The sequence below is a fragment of the Phocoena sinus genome, chromosome 1 (assembly GCF_008692025.1).
Source record: "Phocoena sinus isolate mPhoSin1 chromosome 1, mPhoSin1.pri, whole genome shotgun sequence".
Taxonomy (NCBI): Eukaryota; Metazoa; Chordata; class Mammalia; order Artiodactyla; family Phocoenidae; genus Phocoena; species Phocoena sinus.
Genome location: NC_045763.1, coordinates 118,934,147 through 118,955,492, shown reverse-complemented (window position 1 = coordinate 118,955,492; position 21,346 = coordinate 118,934,147). Strand labels below are relative to the sequence as shown.

The 21,346-nt window shown below is 46.0% G+C and overlaps 2 protein-coding genes across 7 annotated transcripts; both read right to left on the bottom strand.

The window, feature by feature from the left end:
* Positions 1–373: 373 nt before the first annotated feature.
* On the bottom strand, positions 374–5,593 carry FCRLB (Fc receptor like B). Of its 4 annotated transcripts, none has more exons than XM_032641316.1 (6): positions 5,563–5,593; positions 5,242–5,262; positions 4,650–4,904; positions 2,805–3,071; positions 1,857–2,002; positions 374–1,551 (listed from the first exon to the last, which is right to left on the bottom strand). In XM_032641316.1, the coding sequence occupies exons 1-6, from the start codon at positions 5,591–5,593 to the stop codon at positions 1,345–1,347; spliced, it is 927 nt and encodes a 308-aa protein (XP_032497207.1). In that variant the 3' UTR covers positions 374–1,344. The 4 variants fall into 4 exon arrangements, with proteins under 4 accessions (XP_032497207.1, XP_032497217.1, XP_032497223.1 ...); XM_032641332.1 differs by having other exon boundaries at positions 1,346–1,551; positions 1,857–2,043; XM_032641326.1 differs by lacking the exon at positions 5,242–5,262.
* A 6,441-nt stretch (positions 5,594–12,034) lies between these two features.
* FCRLA (Fc receptor like A) lies at positions 12,035–21,031 on the bottom strand. Of its 3 annotated transcripts, none has more exons than XM_032624157.1 (6): positions 20,905–21,031; positions 17,271–17,285; positions 16,848–17,045; positions 16,261–16,527; positions 15,504–15,788; positions 12,035–14,669 (listed from the first exon to the last, which is right to left on the bottom strand). In XM_032624157.1, exons 1-6 carry the CDS (start codon positions 20,981–20,983, stop codon positions 14,371–14,373), a joined length of 1,143 nt encoding a protein of 380 aa, XP_032480048.1. In that variant the 5' UTR covers positions 20,984–21,031; the 3' UTR covers positions 12,035–14,370. The 3 variants fall into 3 exon arrangements, with proteins under 3 accessions (XP_032480048.1, XP_032479961.1, XP_032479881.1); XM_032624070.1 differs by having other exon boundaries at positions 16,848–17,000; positions 20,905–21,027; XM_032623990.1 differs by lacking the exon at positions 17,271–17,285 and having other exon boundaries at positions 20,905–21,024.
* Between the last annotated feature and the right edge of the window lie 315 nt (positions 21,032–21,346).

Here is a 21,346-nt window from a genome sequence, read left to right as displayed (position 1 = left end):
CCCAGTGTTTCATAGAGCACTTATCACATTGCACTGTAATTTATGTGTGTACCCACCTGCCTCTCTCATTTTTATAATTTCAGTGACTTTGCAGTTATAACATGGTGAAGATAATACTAAGAAGAAAAGGATGAAGTATGTTGATGTTATTCTGGTTAATTGTTCAAAAAGAAACGGGAAATTGCATTGTGGCTGAATATGTATCAAGTAGAAGGATGGGAGGGTAGAGTTGTTATCAGTTCTAAGCCTTAGCAGTAAACGTTAACTGATGAAGGGTAAGGACCCAATGAGAAATAAACCTCCTGGGAATAATTCACACCAGACTTGCAGAAAACCAACAGTTTTAGTAGGCAGATGAGGGACTTATAAAAATTGAATTGTATGTTAGTGTTGGAATAGCTCTTCGGGAAGTAAGAACCTACTAAAAACTAGAATTCAGCAGTTTTGAGAATTTGTCTTAATCTTTCTTCAAAGAGATTTCTTGATGCTAACAGTACCACTTGTTTAGTTAGGCTAAAGTGAGCATGGCCTGCTTGCTGCCACCAGAGCCCATCAGCCTATCTAGCTATATTGGTGCAGGAGGTGCATCTGGGTGAGTCTAACAGCATGCTGACCCTTATAACCTGGAATGGAGGCCCACACAAGTCCCTTTCCCTCTCTAAAACTAGCCCAGGACTTTGAGGGTATACACTCATCAGAAACAGAACTGAAAGTCTTTTAAAAGTCTTTTAAAGTCATGATGAATAATTACAACTTGACCCTTAAATGTTCCAAAGAGCTTAGTACCAAATAACCTTAAGTACCAAAAAATTGCCTGTGCTGAAATACATGTTGGGTGGATTTATATGAAAAGCTAAGGATGACTAAATTCAACTTCCAAATATATACCTCAAAGTAGTAAATAACAGGTTTATCCTTCCTTACTGAAATCTGTGAGGGGAAGGAAGCCATCAGAGGGGAGGTCTTGTGGTTACAAGGATGTGCTGTGTTAGACTGACATGGCAGCCACCACACTTTATAAGCCACAGTAAGACAGAGGGATGCAGAGATGGCTTTGTAGGGTCTCCACGTAATGGGAAGCAGGAGAGACCAGGGATGGATACGTCTGGAGAGGGGTCAATAGCCGCCCCCTCCCTCAGCTCTCCACAGCAGTGGTCTCAGGGGTTCCCTGACTCACAGCAAAGTGGGAAGCGGGGGTCTCGAGTGTGTCCCTGTGCTCTGGGAAGGCCTGTGGCTCCTTTAATTCCAGGACCACCCGGCTGAGAAGGCCTTTGAGCAGCTGCATTTCTCGGAGCAGAAGGTCCATGTCGGGTTTTAGGGCTCCAGTGGTTTGTTCCAAGGGGGTCAGCGGAGCGCAGGCCGGTGGCCCAGCAGTGGGGGCTCCGCCCGCGGGGAACAGCAGCCCGGCTGAGGTGGTGTTAGGGACGGAGGTGATCGACGGGACCGATATGGACAGCGGGGGCTTTCTGAAGGAAAGCGGCTTGTTACCGGGCGCCAAAGCCGCAGCCTGTGGGACCGGGACGGTGGTGGACGCCACGTCCAGGGGAGAACCTGTGAACGCAACACACAGAGAACCGCACGGCTGAAATCCTTCTCGCAAGGACTGCGGGGTAAGGAGGGGGCAAGGGATGGGGGTGGTGGGGGTGGGAGAGAAGCGCCGGGCCGGGGAGGAGAGTAAGGGGAGTGAGGAGGGTGGGAACAGAGGTGGAGAGGAGGGAAGGAAGGGGGAGGCGGGCGGAGATGGGGGATGGAGATGGAAGCGCGGGGAGAAGAGGGGGCCCGGCGAGACAGGCATTCCAGAGGGGCGGACGCAGGGCTACCCGCCCGGGTGGGCTTCCCGAAGGACAGTCACTCACCCCGCCCCGGAAGCTGCAGCCAAGGGCTGCGTTTCCGGACGCTGCGGCTGGCGGTAGCAACCTCGCACCAGTGCGATTCCAGCTCCTCGACCTCGGGCTCGGGGACGGTGTACTCGGCGCCCCAGTCGAAGCGGCGCACGGCGCGACTGTACTTGTAGAAGGCGAACTGCAGCGGCGTGTCGCGCTTCTGAGGGTGCAGGAGCGTCTCGCACCGCAAGACCACTCCGCCGAGGGCCGCGCCGCGAGCCTCCACCCGGCCCATCACCCTCAGCACCGGCGCCTGGAACAGCTCTGCGGAGAGGAGGCCCAGTGGCTAAGGATGCACTTTAGGCCGGCGCAAGGGTCCCAGGGAACCAGGTCCCGCTGGTCCACGGTCCCACGACCCCTCTCCCGGTTTCCCACAAGGGCCCGTAGCCGACCAGGGAGGAGGCTGTGTGTACACGTGGAGGGAGGAAAGTCTTTTGAAATGTGGGGAACGAGTCCACGAGGGAGGGGAGAGCTTGAAAGGAGGCGGGACCAGGTATGACGCTTCGTGTCACCTCCCGACTGACACCCAGCTCGGTTTCTCCAGCCTAGAAGGGGGTCGCTGCGCCTGCTTCGCAAGACGCTCAGGAGCAGTTCCCTCGCCCCAGCCCCACAGTGATCCCACCTACTGCCGCTGTCTTTCTGGCTGGGGCTGCGGAGAGAGCTGCCCCCAATATGGGGGTCTCAACCCGGAGTAAGAAGCTGGATGTGTACCGGGGAGAAGGGACACCTGCCCCCACGCAGGCTACAGATTAAGGGCGACTTCACTGAGGAGGAGGAGAGGAGAACGTGTACTTGGACCCGCAGAGAAATCCACCATGTGCCAGCTACTGTAACCTCCGCCCTTCCTTTCCCCGCCTGGTTTCTGTCCCAGAATTTCCCAGGGCTCGTTTGCCTCCCTCCGCGGCCCCAAGTCTCCCCCACCTTGCACGGTCACGGCCACCTTGGCGGAGAACATGGGCGCGCTCTCCACCGGGATGCGCATGGTGCCGGAGCACTGGTAGCGCCCGCTATCGCTGGCGCGCGCTTGGGGCACCGTGTAGTTGGCGCTGGAGTGGAAGTAGCGCACGGGTTGGCCGTCGTGGTAGTAGTGAAGTTTGTAGACGACCTTGTCGTACCAACCGCGGCAGCGCATGACCAGCGGCTCGCCCTCGAACACCGCAGCATAGGGCACTTGCAGGATCAGCCAGTCTACGACAGTCAGCACAGACAGACTCCAAGAGAAAGTCCAGCCTGGGTCTCCCATACTTCTCCGCCTCCCTGCTCCGCCGTCCTCCCCCTTTCTCCTCACCAACTCCCTCCCCCCTTACTGGGCACCCCAGGAGCCTCAGAACAAGAAGCATCAGAAGGTGAGTGGAAAGGAAAGGGGAAGACCAGCCTTTTATTAGGTACTAAGAAGACAAAGATGCCTGAGACTTGGTTCCAGCCTCAAAGAGTCATGCCCGTCAGAATCCAGTTTAAACTCCTTAGGATGGTATCAGGGCCTTCCTGACCTGGCCCCCGCCTACCTTTTCAGCACCATCTCAGGATTCTCCCCTGCCCCATGTCTCCTTTTCTCTCTCCACCTTCCATTCCTAATGCAGACTAAGTCCATGCATACTGGACTGCTGGGAGAACTGGCCCTGCTCTGAGCCCAGAGGCTTTGTACCTGCCAAGAAGACCCCTTCACCTGCTGTAGTTGAGGCCTGCTTATCCTGCAGACCTGGGCTTAGATCCTGTCTCCTTGAGAAAACTTACCTGACCCCACCCCCAGACTTAGGCACCTCCCCCAGCACCCTTATGTACCTGATCACCATCATCATCATAGCCAACACTTAACATAGCCCTAGTGTCTGCTAGATGCCACTTTAGGTGTTTTCCATCGAGAAAGAATTCCGCAAGTGATAGCCACAATCTCTGTGCTACTCGCAGTTCTGCAAGCAGTGACTACCGTCTATCATATTCAATATCTTATCTGTACTCGCTATCAATTTCCAAACAAGAAACCACAGAGTATGGATATGAAGTATAAGTGCTAATCTGAACACTGAGTGATGATCTTTAAATTCTGAATACAAAATATAGCCTACCAGGCTAAAATGACATAATATTCCCTCCAAGGTAGCCAATCCTGTGCCCTAATGAACAAATTACTGTTATTTCTCTTATCCTGTTTGGAAATCCTTTATCCCCCAGGGAATTAGTTTCTTAATTGACTCTTATGTACGCATGTGTACGTGTCTATAATAAAATTTTGCTGAAGTGCTTTCTTCATCTGCTTTTTTCTTTGAAAACCTATCAATTCATTTTTAATCTTCACAACAACCAAAGAAATAGATGCTATCATTGGCCGTATTTTAGTGATGGGAGGCACAGAGAAGCATCGCACAGTTCAAGCAGGAGTAATTCCCCCAGCTGCACGCAGCCTGCCCAGGGACCCTCACTTTTCCTGCTTTGCTTTGCCCTTTCTCTCCCTACCCAACCCCCCTCCTCAGAAGTTCTCTGTTCAGTATACCAGGTCCTTGGAGCCTCTTCTCTTCTGAGCTACTAAATGAACAGAAATGTTTATTTAGTGTCCATTGTGGCAGGATGGTAAGGGGACCTTTGGGGCCACACAAGGCTTACTGCATCTCTCACATAGTGCCAAGCAGGTCCCTGCCTGCCCCCATAGACTCAATATAACCCCCTCCTTACTGCCCCAATGGGAGTGGCCCAGTGTCCTCCCCCACAGGAGGGCCATCACTACCAGAGGACATGTGTGCTACCCCTCCCCCATGCTCAAACACTCACCATTGGATACAGAGAGGTGGATGGGGTCACTGACAGGTGCTCCCCGTGTCTGGCATCGATACACCCCTGGTGTCTGCACCTCGATGCTCTTCTTGTGAGAGGGCAGGAGTAGGTGGCCCAAATACCAGAGAGTGCTGATGGGTCGGAGCTCCAGGAGCAGAGGGTGGTACCCATCACACCGCAAGGTTACCCTTTCCCCCTTGAAGATTGTGGTCCAGGGTGGGTGTAGAGACAATATGGGCTTCTCCAGAGTAGCTGGGAGGGTGGGGTATGGGAGGGGACAATGTGAAAAAGAGAATCAAGGTGAGGTGCCCAAAGATGAGGTCTGATGTGGGGAAATCTCAGAAAACGCTAGCTTCCAGGACCCATCCCTGTGAGAGGAGAGACCACATTGGGCTACAAACTAGCCTCCTGGTCAGGACCATTTCTAAGTGCCAGTGCCTACAGGCAAACTGAGTCACTGGGATTGAGGAGCCATGAGAAGAGTCACTACCCCAGAACAGCTAAGAAGTGGGGAGTACCCAAGCAGGTCACTTAGGATGGTTGGGGTGGAAGTTGTAGAAAATCTGGATGAGGGATGTGTAAGACTCACCAGCTTGCCCACTGCTTGGAACTGCAAAACAAGAAATAAAGAAGCAAGAAGAAGGAGAATGTTGGAGATGAGAGAAAAGAAAGGGACTCTCTTGACCATAGGAAGGATTCAACAAGTCTCAAGACCTGTTTTTCTTCTGCCTTTATTTCTCTCAGCTCTCAGAAAGCCCCTTCCTCTTTTCCTCTCCGAAGATAGATAACGAATCGAGGATTGAATATTCCCGCAACACACACACACACACACACACACACAAATACTCTGGCCCCCACTCTTCCCCACACCCAAAGTCCTTATGCCGCTGTTACCTCATTGAGGACTCACCCAGGAGCAGGAGGGCTGTCAGTTCCCACATGATGGATCTGCCAGCAGCAGCTGCAGACCAATGGGGATGCACTGGCATGGGATGGGGGAAGAGAGAGAGAGAAGATGGCCAGTGCTGACCACTGAGTACTCGGAGACACTGCTGCTTCTCCCACCCATTTCTAATTCCTGAAGACGGTGGACTGGAGAGAGCAGGAGACAGGCTGGATACGTGTCAACTCTCAGGTGTCCCAAGCACCAAACATTGTCCCACCTACACCCCCTGAAGCCACCTCACATCTTAGGCCAGCCCCAGCTCCTGTAGAGAAGGCCTGCTGAGCAGAGTCTGTGCCCTTTTCAGCCCACGAAAGCCACACAGAACCCCAGATTCTGGCACGTGACCCTGCCACCTTCAGGCTGCCAAAAACATCCCACTCCCATTCCACCTCCTCCCCATCCTCCAGCAGGCTCCATAAGCCTCAATTGAGAAAGACATCTTCATGTCCTTGAGATCCACCCAGGATGTTTATTCTGCTCACTTCCTGGTGACAGACATTGGTGTGAGGCCTAGTGAGGTTGACACTGGATTGCGTGCACCTAGGCTTCACATCCTCCCATGGGTGAATAGAAAAGCATGACTCACCAACCACCTTCTCTGTCACTGTCTTACAGTGTCACAGTCAAGAATAGAAATGTTTCCCCTTTCTCCCTTCCTGAAACCTTAAACCTTCAGAAGTTAGAAAACACTTCCTTCCTACCCATCCCAATGCTCTCACCCTATAGCATCTCCACTCACTTGTGCCTTCCTTCCTTTCATCTGTCCCCAACCATGCCCCAGTTCTAATAGTCCTTACCTGTGTTAGAGAAGTCACTGCATCAACCCCTTAGAAGCTTCTCAGAACCGTCCTCCCAACTCTACTGCTTGTGCTTTCCAAGCCATGTGATCATACCCTGAGCAATGGGGAACTGGAATTCTCCTGTAAATACTTAATGAATTTTCCAACCTGATAGTATGTCTCCTTGGACCGTCTTCTGTCCTCACCCATGGCTGTTTAATACTGGGGCATCTCCTTCCTTTGGAGCTCTGGCAGGAAGGACATCGATTATCAGGCCCTGTCAACTCTCTTAAAGACAGTCCCTTCCCCTCTTCCTTGCTGATGCCCAAAGCTTCCATCAGAGAATTCCCTCATAGTTTCTCTTAACGTGCTAGTCCTTGTTGAAATGCAGGTGGCCCTTAGGGAAATGTGATTGGTCCTTTAAATTAAGCTGGTCACTTCGGATCCTGTTTTGAGAGCATGTGTTGATAAAAGAGAGATAGAGTCATATGGGTCTGAACAGTAGGGAGGTAATTGATAAGGTGCTCAGGAGTGGGGGAGGGAGAGAACTAGATACCAGGAACAGATTATAACCTGCTTGCTTTGGGAGGGCCCAGGCTAGGCAGTGCCCCCAGCTTCCCCACCTCCTGCCTGATGCCTCATCCGGGGCCTGTGTGGGCCTTCCCACATCATTCACAACCTGCCCCCAAGGTCTGACCTCTGCACCAGGTCACCACCTCTATGATATGAATGTAACGTACCCATCAGCTGTCCCTTAGTCTACACAAGCCGACACTGTTTTGGCTTCTTATCACTCAGAAGACAGATCTCAGCCTCTTCACCTGATTCCATAAGAAACTTTTTTTTTTTTTTAAAGTCATTGGAGGTGATTCATGTATTTAGGCAGTTGAGTTGGTTTTTTTTTTTTTAATATTTATTTGGCTGCTCCGGGTCTTAGTTGCAGCATGCAGGATCTTTTTTTTTTTTTTTTTTGAGTTGCAGTTTGCAGGATCTTTTTAGTTGCAGCATGTGGGATCTAGTTCCCTGACCAGGGATCAACCCGGGCCCTCAGCATTGGGAGCACAGAGTCTTAAGCACTGGACCACCAGGGAAGTCCCTCCATAAGAAACTTGATTGCACTCAAAATTCGTGAGGTGTCCGATCTTCCCTGCAAATCTCTAGAATCACCCATTGGGTTCATATCACACAGTGCTCAAATTTTGGCTTGAAGAATGTCCCACCCACACTTCTTTATTCTAGGCTTTCTTCTGAATTTTTCCCAAATTTGGTCTTTTTCTCCCTTCAGGACTTTTCCCTGCAGAATTTCTAATTCTTCATGCCTTTACTATGCAGAGAAATTTGACAGTTATCATTTGTTACCTGAGCAATTGTTTGAAGCCTATCACGACATAATTTCTGGACAAGATATGCTGTCATCTGATAAGAATTCTGAGGAACAAGACGTTTTCAGTGATGATAATGGAATATTGCTGCTGTTGCTATCGATGATGACACCAGCTTACTTTTGGTGAGTGCTGCAGCCGTGAGCATGTCACCTGCACCACGCCAAGTGCTTCACAGATGTTACTTTATTTAATCCCCATGAGAGCCCTTTAAGGAAGGATTATTATTATCTCCATTTTACATGTGTGGAAACTGTGGTGATAGAACTGGAATTTGAATAGAAATCTGTCTCACTCTAAAATCTGCTCTGTCTCTCATGCTCACGGCAGACTGTCATCACTAGTCTTTTCAAGTCTCCTCTCTTGTTTTATTATGATTTTTTACCTTTATAACCATTCTCTCCCCCACATGAGCACCCACTATATAATGTTTACAATCCTTTATACATGCACATACTTTCACTTGAGAACTATTTTGTATTATTAATTTACATAAATGGTATTGTGTTTTAGATATTATTTTCTCTTTTAGAACAAAAGCCAGGGTTTAGAGGAATTTGCCTCTTTTTTTTTTTTTCCTTCCTCGATGATTGAGCTGAGACATCTCACCTCATCTTCTCTGGCCCTTGAACTGGGATTTACATCATTGACTCCCCTGGTTCTCAGGCCTTTGGATTCAGACTAAATTATCCCCTCCTAGGTCTCCAGTTTGCAGACGGCAGATCATGGAACTTCTCAGCCTCCATAATCTCGTGAGCCAATTCCTCATACTCAACTTTCTCTCTCTCTCTCTCCCCCCGCCCCTGACAACCACCATTCTACTCTTTGCTTCTACAAGTTTGGCTATTTCAGATCCCACACATAAAAGAGATCATGCAATATTTGTCTTTCTGTGTCTGGCTTATTTCACTTGGCATAATGTCTTCCAAGTTCATCCATATTGTTGTGAATGGCAGGATTTTCTTTTTTTTAATGGCTGAATAATATTCCATTGTGTGTATAATATATATATATAATACATACAATATATAGTGTATATAATATAGTATATATACACATATATCACATTTTCTTTATCCATTCATTTGTTGACATTTAGGTTGTGTTCACATCTTGGCTGTTGTAAATAATGCTGCAATGAACATGGGAATGCAGATGTCTCTTTGAGATACTGACTTCACATCCTTTAGATATACATCCAGAAGTGCGATTACTGTTCATTAGGCAGTCCTATTTTTAATTTTTTGAGTAATCTCCATACTGTTTTCCATAGTGGCTGCACCAATTTGCATTCCCACCAACAGTGCACTAGTGTTCCGTTTTCTCCACAGCCTTGCCAACACTTGCTATCTTTTGTATTTTTGATAACAGCCATTTTGACAGGCGTGGGGTGATATCCTATTGTGGTTTTAATTTGCATTTCCCTGATGATTAGTGACATAGAGCACCTTTTTATAATATATACCCATTGGCAACCTGTATGTCATTTTTTGAGAAATGTCTATTCAGATTCTTTGCCCATTTTTTAATCCAGTTATTGTTTTTTTTGCTATTAAGTTGTTTGAGTTTCTTATATATTTTGGATGTTAACCCCTTATCAGATACAGGGTTTGCAAATATTTTCTCCCATTTTACTCTGTTGATTATTTCCATTGCTGTGCAGAAGCTGTCGCTTCTTCTCATAGATGTACAAAGGAATAAAGAAACATGTAATATAACCAACTTAGACTTTTAAAAAGCATCCAATTAAAAGCATTAAAATGATTGACCTGAAGTTGAGGTCAAAATTATTTTATTATACCTAGAGAACTGACTTAGGAATAGAAAAGTAAATGGGTTCTTCTCTTCAGAAATGCATAAATATTGGGATCTCTGAGAGTAGTGTCAGGCTGGGCTTTAAGAATGATCTAGTTCAATAATTCTCACTTTGGTCTGTAGATACCTGGGGGTTCTAATGACCCTTTAAGGGGCCTGCAAAGTCAAAACTATGTTTATAATAATACTAAGAGGTTATTTGCCTTTTCCCTAGGTTGACACTTGCATTGATGGCATAAAGCAACAGGGGATAAAACTGCTAACTCCAAAGCACAATTTAAGGCAGTGGCACCAAACTGTATGTTTCACCGTTATGTTATGCACTCACAGTAAGAAATCAAAACAAAACCTTGATGAAATAATTTAAAAAATTAATTTTATTAAATTTTGAGCTCAAAATATACATATTTTTAATATTCTGTGTGATGAAATAGGAAGTATGCACTTCTGTACTGAAGTACAAAGGCTGTCTTCATTGAAAGCTGTTACACAATTGAGTTCTGAGCTGAACCAGAACAAGCTACTCTTTTTCTCGGAATACCATTTTTAATTGAAAGAATGACTAAAAAACTGTGGTCATTCAGACTTGGGTATTTCTCAGACATTTTCTCAAGAGTGAACAAAGTGAGTCTGTCACTTCAAGGAAAACATCTGACAGTAATTATTGCCAATGATGAAACTCAAGCTTTCAAATGAAAATTAGAATTTTGGGAACATTTGTATTCATGATCATGATCTTGACAGCTTCCCAGTAAGTAAAGACTTTTCTGAAGATATTGGTGGTGATATTACATTCGATTTTTAAAATATTGTATATAGTGAGATGGTATCAACGTCTGAAAGATCTGTATAACTTTGTGAACAAATATTTTCAACCGACCAATGCATGGGTGAAAGATCTGTTTAAAGTACAAGAAGGACCAATGAATTTTAATGTAACAGAGTAAGAAACACTTGTTGCTATGGTTTCAGATTCCATAATGCAACTTCTGTTTAAGAAACTACCCCTTGTCGAGTTTTCAGGAAGCACCAAAGAAGAATATCTACAATTATATGAAAAGGCTCTTAAAATGCAACTACAGGGCTTCCCTGGTGGCGCAGTGGTTGACAGTCCGCCTGCCGATGCAGGGGACACGGGTTCGTGCCCCAGTCCAGGAGGATCCCACATGCCGCGGAGCGGCTGGGCCCGTGGGTCATGGACTCCCGTGCTCCGCAACGGGAGAGGCCACAGCAGTGAGAGGCCCGCGTACCGCAAAAAAAAAAAAAAAATGCAACTACAAATCTATGAGGCGGGGTTTTCTTCATAAGCTTCCATTGAACTCTCCTTGGAAAGTGGAGATCATGTTAAATTTGTCTTCTTTTTTTCTTCTAGAACCTTGCACAGTACTTTGCACATAAATGTCAAACTAAATGAAGGTGCTTCTGTACTGACAAAAATTAGCTGTCTTGTCTGGCTGGGAAAATGTGTGAAACATCTACAATCATGTCTTTAAGGTTAACAAAAAAATGTTCACCAAATCCAAAAATAGTAAGGGTATACTGGGGGCAATCTTTAGTAAGTTAGGGTTACTTGGGGGTCAGTAAAGGAAAGAACTACTTCATACTGTAGGTAATAAACTTGGCTTCTTATTACTGCTAAGAAAAGACAATGGCAGAAAACAAAAAGGAATTTGAAGATGAGTTAGAGAAATATACATATATATATTTAAGGAGGCCTAAATTCCTACTCTGAGAAGATTTTAAAAATTAATAATTTAGGGCTTCCCTGGTGGGGCAGTGGTTAAGAATCTGCCTGACAATGCAGGGAACACGGGTTCGAGCACTGGTCCGGGAAGATCTCACATACCACAGAGCAACTAAGCCCGTGCGCCACAACTACGCTCTGAGCCTGCGCTCTAGAGCCCACATACCACAACTACTGCAGTCCACACGCCTAAAGCCCATGCTCCACAACAAGAGAAGCCCGTGCACTGCAATGGAGAGTAGCCTCCTGCTCGCCGCAACTTAAGAAGCCCACGCGCAGCAACAAAAACCCAATGCAGCCAAAAATAAATAAATAAAATACATTTTTAAAATTAAAAAAAATTAATAATTATATCTACCTGTGTGCTCCTCCCCAAAGGTTTCTCCCATTAGCCCCTCAGAGGTAACTACTATCCTGACCTTGGTGTTTCCATTTTTGTGCCTTTTTAAAAAGGTTTATCATATGTATGAGTGAATGGTTAAGCCATATATTCCTTTGTATAAAGGGCATCACACCATATGGTATCTTCTGGGACTTGCTTTTTTCACTGAATGTTAATATTCCTGATATTCTTTTATGTTGCTGCATTGTAGCTATGGTTCATTTATTCTACTGTTGTATAGTATTCTGTTCTGTGAAGCTAGCACAACTTATCCATTTTTTCATTGGACGACTGAATTGACTCCAAAGTTTTGATTTTACAAATAGTGCTATTATGAACATTATTGTACTTGTCTTCTGGTGTACATGTACTCGGCATATATATCCAGGCATGGAATTCTGGGTTATAGGGTATGCAAGTATTCGCCTTTACAAGACAACAGATGTGCTTTGTATCTAATGTTTATTTCAGAGATAACATCCAGTGTAGCTGCATTAGGACCTCTGTGGGTTACAGAATCCTAAACCGCACAGGCCATAAACCCAATCTAGTATAACAATTCCTCTTTCCCACCCCCTCTCCAGCTTCCCCAGGACAGGTAGAGACAGATGAAAGCTCTCTCTCTCTGCCTCTCTGTCTCTCCCTCTTCATTCTTTCAGTTATGTTCTTGCCTTCCTCATCCCTGATGGTAACAGATTCTCTCCCTGAGGCTTCCAAGCTCCTGACCTAATCTGGGCTCCCTGGGGAGAATCTGGAGATTTTGCTGATGCCAGACATACCACTCATCCTTTAAGGTTCAGTTTAATTCCCATCTTCTTCAGGATGCCTTCCCTTATTATGCTGACCCAATTCAATTCAATGAAACAACATTTACAGAGAGTTTAAATATGCCTCATTAAACTAGACACCAATGAGTCAATGTAGATCAGAGAGCTCAAGGAGCTCTCAAAGTGTTCACCCTCTAGTGAACAGAAATAAGATAGTAAAAAATTAAAATGCAGTGTGACGATAGAGGTCCACACAGACACATGGATGACGAGTACAGAAGTGAGACACTTAGCCAGCTGCACCCACTTCTTCCTTTCTTGATCTCGGTGAGCTTTTATTGTCTGGACATGACTTCCTTATTTAGCATGAGCTTGCAGGATGCATTCATGAACATGGTACCATTAGCTGAAATCAATTCTATGTAGAATGGTTATAACATAGTATCTTTGGAGATCCAACATAGTCCATTGGCAGTTAAGCTTCCACTTTGGTCATCCACCAAATGACATATCTCTGGTCATCATTTCTTGCAACTTCCATTCATACAGTTGTTAATCGATCCTCTCACGCTGCAGTGATATTTGTGGACTTTTACCAATTTCCGGTTTCTTTCTCGTCTTTCCACTTGAAGGTGTTAGGAGCCACCATAAAACTGGCATTTTAGAGGGAGCTAGGAACCACCATAAAACTCAAATTTTAACATCCAGCATGATTCTATTCCTTTATTTCTTTGTGGCATGTCTGGACCGATCACAGGTACATATTTTGTAAATCACTGTGGGTCCAAACTACACACAGAATAAATGGCACAAAGAAAAAGTACCCTGGATAACCTCATACCACGTGATTTAGGAGAAACGTGGTAGAAAGCTCTTTAGCTGAGGTCATGAAATGGTGTGCTAACTCACTGACCAAAGGTTCCTGTAGAATCTGGCAGGCTAGCTCTCATTGGCTGAGAATAGGCAATAGCAGTCCAAGCATAGAAAATAAAGTATTACTATGGTACCAAAATAGATTTATGTATATCTTTAAAGAAAAATATTTCAGAGATGGATTAAAACAAATAATTGCTGCTCTGGCATTGTTCTACTCGATCACATGTTTCTGAGTCCACTAGGATCCTATGGGAAATTTTTATATACCCTGCTTTAATTGTTTAATGGGTAGGAGTATTACTGCCCCTCCATCCCAAATTGTAAACTTTCTATAGATGGAGACACTGTCTTATGGGTATACTTAACATAGCATCAACTTGGGTATGTAGCAGAGGCCAACAAAATACCAGCACGTAATTAATATTTGCTGAATAAGGCTAGGACGAGAGAATAAGTAGAAGAAGCAAAGGTCCATCCCAGAGTCCAACACCTCCGTTAGGCTGGGGTTTCCCAACCTCAGCACTATTGACATTTTGGACCAGATAATCCTTTGTTGTGGAAGGCTGTTCTGTGTATTATAGGATGTTTAGCAGCATCCCCAGCTTCTACTCACTAGACACCAGTAGCACACCCTCCCCGCAATGTAACGATCAAAAATTTCTCCAGACATTTGCCAAATGTCCCCTAGGATGGGGAGGGATTGCCCTTGTTTGAGATTGCTGCATTAAATCTATCATCTCATTGCTTCTCTTTCAATCACCAGATTCTGGTCTGGGCAACAGAAGGCAACTCCTGGTCTAGATAGAACAGGAATATGGTGTCATGTTCAGGGAGAATATACAATTATAGCTAAACTCTAATTACCACTTTGTACACGTTTATTTATACTCACCTATCCCTGTTAGTCTAGCGAAACACTGGGCAACTTGTAAAACTACTTATGCTTAAGTATGGAACAGAAAGAGGACAACTAGAAAGAGTTGGATTTATTGGGGGTAGTTGAGCAACATGGCAGGTGAATTATTGACTAATATTTGGCAGGACCCTTTGTGGCCTGAAGCTTCAGGTGGCCAGACAAGTCCCTCAGCTCCATGACCAGGTGACCAAGGATGACCCTCATATCCTGCATTTGTTTGAGGAGAACACGCATCTGGTGATGCAGATGGGGATCTGGGAAGTGCAGAGGAGAAGAGGAGCCCAGATTCTTAGAAGAAGGGGTGGGCAGGGGAGGCAGAGGCCCAGGGCGCTCCGTAGAAGTAGTTTCTGGAGCAGCTGATTTCTGAGGAACAGGATTCAAGGTGGGGGGTGCAGCAGAGCTGGAGGGACCTGGATTATGGGATAGGAGACACAGACAAGAGTGAAGTCTGACTCTGGCCCTACCCTCATATTCCTGGTCAGTCTTTCTTATTCTCTGCAAATAGCTGTGGGGCCCAATGGCAACAAAATCTTGAGGACTCTCGTCCAAATTTGAATGTGAAGCATAGTTACTTCTGCTTGAAAATCTTGCACAATGAAGCCTCATCATTAGAGGACTATGGATATTAGCCAGTTCTTCCCCTTTCAGTCTAATTCCTTACAACATGCATGTGGTAACTGGCCCTAGGTCAACCTCTTATTGTATATGCCATTAGTGTAATTCCTTACCCTCGTGCCAGCCTTCAGTGTTTTGAGGACACCTCTGCTGGCTCCTCGAGTCACCTCCTCTTCAGAATGAGCATCTCCCATTCCTCCCATTATTTTCCTTCTGACATGACTCAAGCGCCCTCACTACCCTGGACACCTCCTCTGGGTATATTTCAGGTCAAATGCAGCCTTCTTAATGGGGACTCCCAGAATTGAATAGGAACTCCAGACTACTTCGTCCTCACAGTAGATACTATATTCCTACAAATGCCCAGAGGTCATGTAGGGAGTGTAAACGGGGAAGCAGCTGTGGAGTTGGCTCAGGTCTTCGTTTGATGTGGTATATACCACAGTCTGAGGGAGAAGTTTCCTATTTGTGCTTTCTTCCATCACTAGGGACTCTGGCTTATGGTTCCTGCCTCCCATGTGTCCTTTCTTAACCTGCTTACGCTGAACCTTAGCTCAAAAACCCAAGAGTCCTATTGCCCCCCTACCCCTGCCTTTTCACACACACCAGACATATACACACTAACTCACCCTGCACTCTGATCTCCAGCTTGGGGCTCTGTTTCCAAACTTGGTTGTCCTCAGTGGTTGCTTCACACCAGTAGGACCCAGAGTGTGCCTCTGAAGCAGCGGGGATCTGGAATTCTGAGGAAGGGCCCCTGCTACGCACTGTCCTGCTGTCCTTGTAGAAGGAGAAGAGGAGGTGGGCAGCTGACCTCTGCAGGGGCAGCTTTGTCTGACAGCTCAGGGTTACCGGGCTTCCCTCTTGGGGTTCAGCTGAAGGTGTGGCTCTGAGAACTGGGGCTCGAAACAGTTCTGGGGGAGAGATAGGTGAGGAAGAAGAGCTCAGCCATCCTACATTCAGGTGGACCCATGACAGGCAAAGACTCCCAGTCACACTTTCCTTCCCCTATTTCTATCAGGAAGGAGTTCTCTTAGAAAAGTTCCATTTGAAACTTTCAAGTCCTATCTCTCTTCAATAGACAGGACTAGAAAAGATCTAGAGATGGGCAAATCTGACCGTAATCCAGATGCCTAGTCAGTGAACATTGGGAAGCATAGAACTGTAGGACAAAGCAGCAGGAAACATGCTGAACTTGGAGTTGGGCTAAATGACTTGAAAAGGCAATGCTAAGATGCTGTCCCTTTTGAAGCCCAACTTGGACATTTGTCAGCAACCTACTCCTTAACCCTTCAGTGACCTTACCATCTCCAGTGAAAGACATTTCTGGTCCCTCTGTCTCTCCCCACCTGCCTCTGCCACAATGACACTGCCTCTAGCTCTTACCTTGAACTGTGATAGCCACAGGAGATGCCGTTTCTGGGCTCCCAGGACCAGGGCTCCTGAAGATAGCACTGCAGTGGTAGTGCCCGCTGTCTGCCTTTTGCGCCACGGCAATGGAGAATTCCTTGTTAGGTCCAGGGGGACCCAGGGCTGAGCCATCTTGGTAAAAGGTGACCTGGGTCAGTGGCCAGTCTTGCCAGGCCTGGCAGCGCAGAACCAGAGGGTCTCCCTCAAATATAGGCCAGGCTGGACTTTGGAGGATCAGCCAGTCTGCGGTCCAAAGCAAGAGCTGAGTGTGACCCACTGCCTTCCTTGGGAGCTCCCTCAGTGCTGCCCACAACAGACCACTCTAATCTTTCTCTGAGGGGCCAGGTAACTTTCACCACTGGTTGGGAGTATGGAACAACTTCTCTAGGGCCTAGCACAGAGGGCACCCTGGCTTCTTGGGCTGAAGATGGGGTAGATGATATCTCATCCCCTGGCCAATTTCAGGGGGCACCTTCCTGAGTGGGCTGTGGGGCTGAAAGGAGAACTTTGGGAAATGGGAGAAAGACCTGGCCTGCACTGGTCAATCCTTCCTGGGACCTCACCATAGGACACAATCAGATGGAAGGGTTCACTGAAAGTGTAGCCCTTGACCTGGAAGTCGACTTCCCTTGGGTCCGTCAAGTCATCCTCAGTGTGGCAGCTGCCCTCCTGGGTGCTGACAGGTCCTTCGCACTGGAGCGCCTCAAAACTGGCAGCTGTGGAGGGCATGGTCCGAGAAGAACCAGAAAATGATGCTGTGACTGGAGAAAGAGGACAGGAAATTGCTTTCCACAAGAGTTCCTCCCTCTCCTCAGGGAATTATAATTTTTAGAGTGGAATAAGAAGACATCAAAACATTTTTTCCAAGAGACCCATATGGATCTCTCGGAGGGATACAGCTGACTTGATTCGCTGGCTTCCAGGTGCTGTCAGTGAACGGACTGTGGTTTGAAGAAGGGGTGCGGGGAAGAGAATGGTGAACTCACCAGCATGACATCCAGCTGCAGTGCAGGAAGCCAGAGGCCAAAGACAACGAGGACCCCAGAGCAGGCAGACACAGGACAGGAGGGAAAGGGAGATGATCAGATTCTAACATTTGTTGGGTGTTTACCACATACCAGACACTGCCAGCCATGTTCACACATTATCACACAAATCTTGCAAGATTTCGAGGTATGTGACTTCACTCCCATTTTATAAATCTTAAATGAAACAGGTTTAGAAAAGTCAATTCGTTTACCCCAAATTTAAAAAGTGAGTAGGGAGCAGAGCAGGAAACTCAGGTATGTCTGAGTCCAAAATCAGCGGTCTTTTTACTTCATTTTTCAGACATGATCTGCTTTAGTCTTCAGACCGTCCTTGGGGACTTTCTTCCAAATTTTCATTTCCCCAAGTTCGCTTGGTTCTTCATCCTTGAATATGTTACCTACAAACTAGCTTTTAGTATCTTCTTCCTTGCTCCCCCTTTCAGGTCTTCCTTTTTCAGCCATCTCTAACTTAATGTCCTCTGTCCCTTGAATTTTCCCTGGCAATGGTAGAGTCCATCCTGTGTCTTTCTCTCTACACCTGAACCTCTACTGTCTACTGGTAACTATGGGACAATTCTTTCTTTGCTTGGGGTTGAATGGAGTTACAGATTTCTTACCACATGTCTCTTCAACCTATCTCTTAGTTCCATGGTTGACCAAGGCAAGGTAAATTTCTCCCATCTCCACAACTGCTTCTTGTCCCTCATAATGCCTCTCCTCCTCTTCTGGCTCCACGGTCATTAACATGTACTCAGTTCTTCACTCTGCCCTTTCCTATCCTACTTGCTTTTGTTCCCTTCCACTTCCAAAAGCCCAGGACTCTTCTTTGACTTTGTAACCTCCCTTAGCAAGGCCCCTCTCTACTTCCTAATTCTCATTAAATCAGTACCAAGTGCTTTCTTTAGATCCTCTCTCAGCTCCCTTCACCACTCCGCTACCCATTTTCAGTTCCTCCACTGTCACTCAACTAGACTCAGCCTCCTGTCTTTTTCTAAAATAAAATACTGTTGGGCTATCAGGCACTTTCACCCAATAAACTATGTGGTAGTTGTTATTATTCTCATTTTATGGATAGGAAAACTAAATTCAGAAATATGAAAAGTGACTTTTTCAAAGTGGCATAGAGCTGGTAAATAAAAGAAGAGGGACTTGAAAACAGAGCATCTGATTCCATGTCTAGAGTTCTCACAACAATACCACTGCTGTATCTTAATATAGTCACCCAGTCCTGTCTCTATGAGTTCAATAAAACAACTATTGTGCAGGGATAAAGCAGGTGCTGAGAATTCAAAGATAAATAAGAGAAAGTTAAAAAACAAACAAAAAGGCATTGTCCCTGCCTACAAATAACTCTCAGTTCAGTGGATGCACAGGTATGTGAAGAGATTGTTTCAGCACAAGGAAGAAAGTAACATGAAAGAGTTATCACAGGCAGCCGTCAAAGCAGAGAGGAGGGCTCAAGGAAGATTTCCTGGTAAAGATGCCACCTAAGCTGAGTCTTCAGGGATGCCAAGAGTTTGTAAGTGAGAGAGGACTAGGGAGCAATGGGGAGAGCTCATTTCAGGCAGAGGTAGCAGTATGAACAAAACTTTGGACATAGGTAAGAGTCTGGTGTGTGAATATAAGCAAGTTGGGATTTATTAGAGAATAAATTGCAAGGCTCAAAGGGTGAGAGAAGAAGCTGAAAAGTTTTAAAAGATGCCAAGTTATGGTGGACCCTTAATGCCATGATAAGTATCTTAGGCTAGCAGACTTGAATTTTAGAAATCACTCTGGCTGCAGAGTGCAGAATGTATTTCAAGGACACAAGGCTGAGATATGAAGATTAGTTAGGAAGTTGTTGGTCTAGCCCAAGACAGAAATGATGAGGGCTTGTCCTAGGATACCGTTAGTTATGTTTCAGGGAAGAGACGGGCTCTAAGACCAACTTAGAAGGTAAACATTGCCACACTTGATAATTGATCATGTGTAGAGGATGAAGGAGAAGGAGGAATCTAGGTTGTCTCCCAAGTTTTTGACCAGGATATCAGGGTGGATACCATTAACTGAGATCAGAAATAGTGAAAGATGAAATTAGGAGAATTCCCTTGTGGCCTAGTGGTTAGGATTCTGGGCTTTCACTGCCATGGCCCGGAGTTCAATCCCTGGTCAGGGAACTGAGATTCCACAAACCCGCAAGCAGTGTGGCACAGCCAAAAAAAAAAAAAAAGATGAAATTAGGAGAGGGAGGGACCAAGAGGACAGAGCTCTGGTCATATTGTGCTGAGATACCTTGAAACATACAGGTAGTTATGTCTTGTGCAAAGCTTGATATTTGAATGTGAAACTCAAAAGCATGATTAAGGTTGGAGATATGACTTAGACCTCTTAATTATAGAGCTGTAATGGTAAAAATTATACAGATAAATAGCTCACTAAGGAGACTGTAAATTAAAAAGTAGGGAGCAAGGATGCAACTGTAGAAAACACCAGTCTTTAAGAGAAAGAGGGACTTCCCTGGTGGCTCAGCAGTTAATAATCCGCCTGGCAATTCAGGGGATATGGGTTCAAGCCCTGGTCCAGGAAGATCCCACATGCCGCGGAGCAATGAAGCCTGTGCGCCACAACTACTGAGCCTGCATGCCACAACTACTGAAGCCCGTGCACCTAGAGCCCACACTTCACAACAAGAGAAACCACCGCAATGAGAAGCCCGTGCGCCAGAATGAGGAGTAGCCCTCTCTCGCCACTAGAGAAAGCCCATGCACAACAACGAAGACCCAATGCAGCCAAAAAAATAATAAATTAAATTAATTAATTAAAATAAATAAATAAAATAAAATTTTTTTTAAAAAAAGAGAAAGAGAAGCCACCAAAGGGACCAAGCGAGATACATGGAGTACAGGGAGAAGCCAGGGGAGTAGAGATTGCCGAGGAAGAATAACTGATCAACAGTGCCCAATACAGAGAAGTCCAGCAGGATAAGATTTTAAAAATGTGCAGTGTTGGGCTTCCCTGGTGGCACAGTGGTTGAGAGTCCGCCTGCCGATGCAGGGGACACAGGTTCGTGCCCCGGCCCAGGAAGATCCCACATGCCGCGGAGCGGCTGGGCCCGTGAGCCTGAGCGTCCGGAGCCTGTGCTCCACAATGGGAGAGGCCACAACAGTGAGAGGCCCGCGTACCGCAAAAAAAAAAAAAAAAAAAAAAAAGTGCAGTGTCAGTATAAAGGTCATAGCACTCTGACCAGTGGAAGTTTCCAGTGGAAGCCAGACTGCAAGCATTGAGGAGTGAGTGAAAAGTAGGGAAGTGGAGAAAGCAAGTTCAGACTACTCTTTCAAGAAATTTATCTGAGAAAAGGAAGAAAAGAACTGAGATGGTAGCTAAAGAAGACATCATAGTCAAGGGGACTTTTAGGATGGAAAAAGTTTGAAGATTTTTGTATTCAGAAAGAGCCATTCAGTCCTGCACACCAAACTTTCTTATACTATCCTTCTTATCCCACCTGAACACAGCTTCTTTGGAGGGCTGAAGTTAGTCCATGCTTCTTTCCTTTGGGTCTTTTCCCCAAAGTCAGGAATATCTCCATTTCCACACATTCCAAGATTTTACTTACCCAGTAGCATCTGGGCTGCCCAGAGCATAGCAGGAGAAAAGTAGAAGGCCCCAGCCATGAGGACACAGCCCAGCTTCATGGTGACTGTGTTTAGGTCCCCTGAAGCTTCTAACACACTGATTTTCTTCCACACGATACCTCTCAAATTAGAAAAGAGGAAGTAAATCTAACTGTCTGATCTCCTTTCATATGGGACCTATTTTAAACTTTTATTTATTTATTTGTTTATTTATTTTTGGCTGTGTCAGGTCTTAGTTGTGGTGCGCGGGCTTCTCTCTAGTTGTAGTGCACAGTCTCCAGAGTGCGTGGGCTCGGTAGTTGCGACGCATGGGCTTAGTTGCCCCGAGGCATGGGGGATCTTAGTTCCCCCACCAGGGAACATACCCTGCATCCCCTGCATTAGAAGGTGGATTCTTAACCACTGGACCACCAGGGAAGTCCC

Excerpts from the sequence above, each read along its gene's own strand:
- FCRLB (XM_032641316.1), bottom strand. The coding sequence starts at position 5,593 with ATGTGGGAACTGACAGCCCTCCTGCTCCTGG. Across the intron at positions 2,003-2,804 it reads GGTGGCCGTGACCGTGCAAG|TCGCGCCGTGCGCCGCTTCG; the intron begins GTGGGGGAGACT and ends CTACAAGTACAG. Across the intron at positions 1,552-1,856 it reads GCTGCAGCTTCCGGGGCGGG|GTTCTCCCCTGGACGTGGCG; the intron begins GTGAGTGACTGT and ends TTGCGTTCACAG.
- FCRLA (XM_032624157.1), bottom strand. The coding sequence starts at position 20,983 with ATGAAGCTGGGCTGTGTCCTCATGGCTGGGGCCTTCTACTTTTCTCCT. Across the intron at positions 15,789-16,260 it reads TGTGGCTATCACAGTTCAAG|AACTGTTTCGAGCCCCAGTT; the intron begins GTAAGAGCTAGA and ends TCTCTCCCCCAG. Across the intron at positions 14,670-15,503 it reads GCTGGAGATCAGAGTGCAGG|GTCCCTCCAGCTCTGCTGCA; the intron begins GTGAGTTAGTGT and ends CCCATAATCCAG.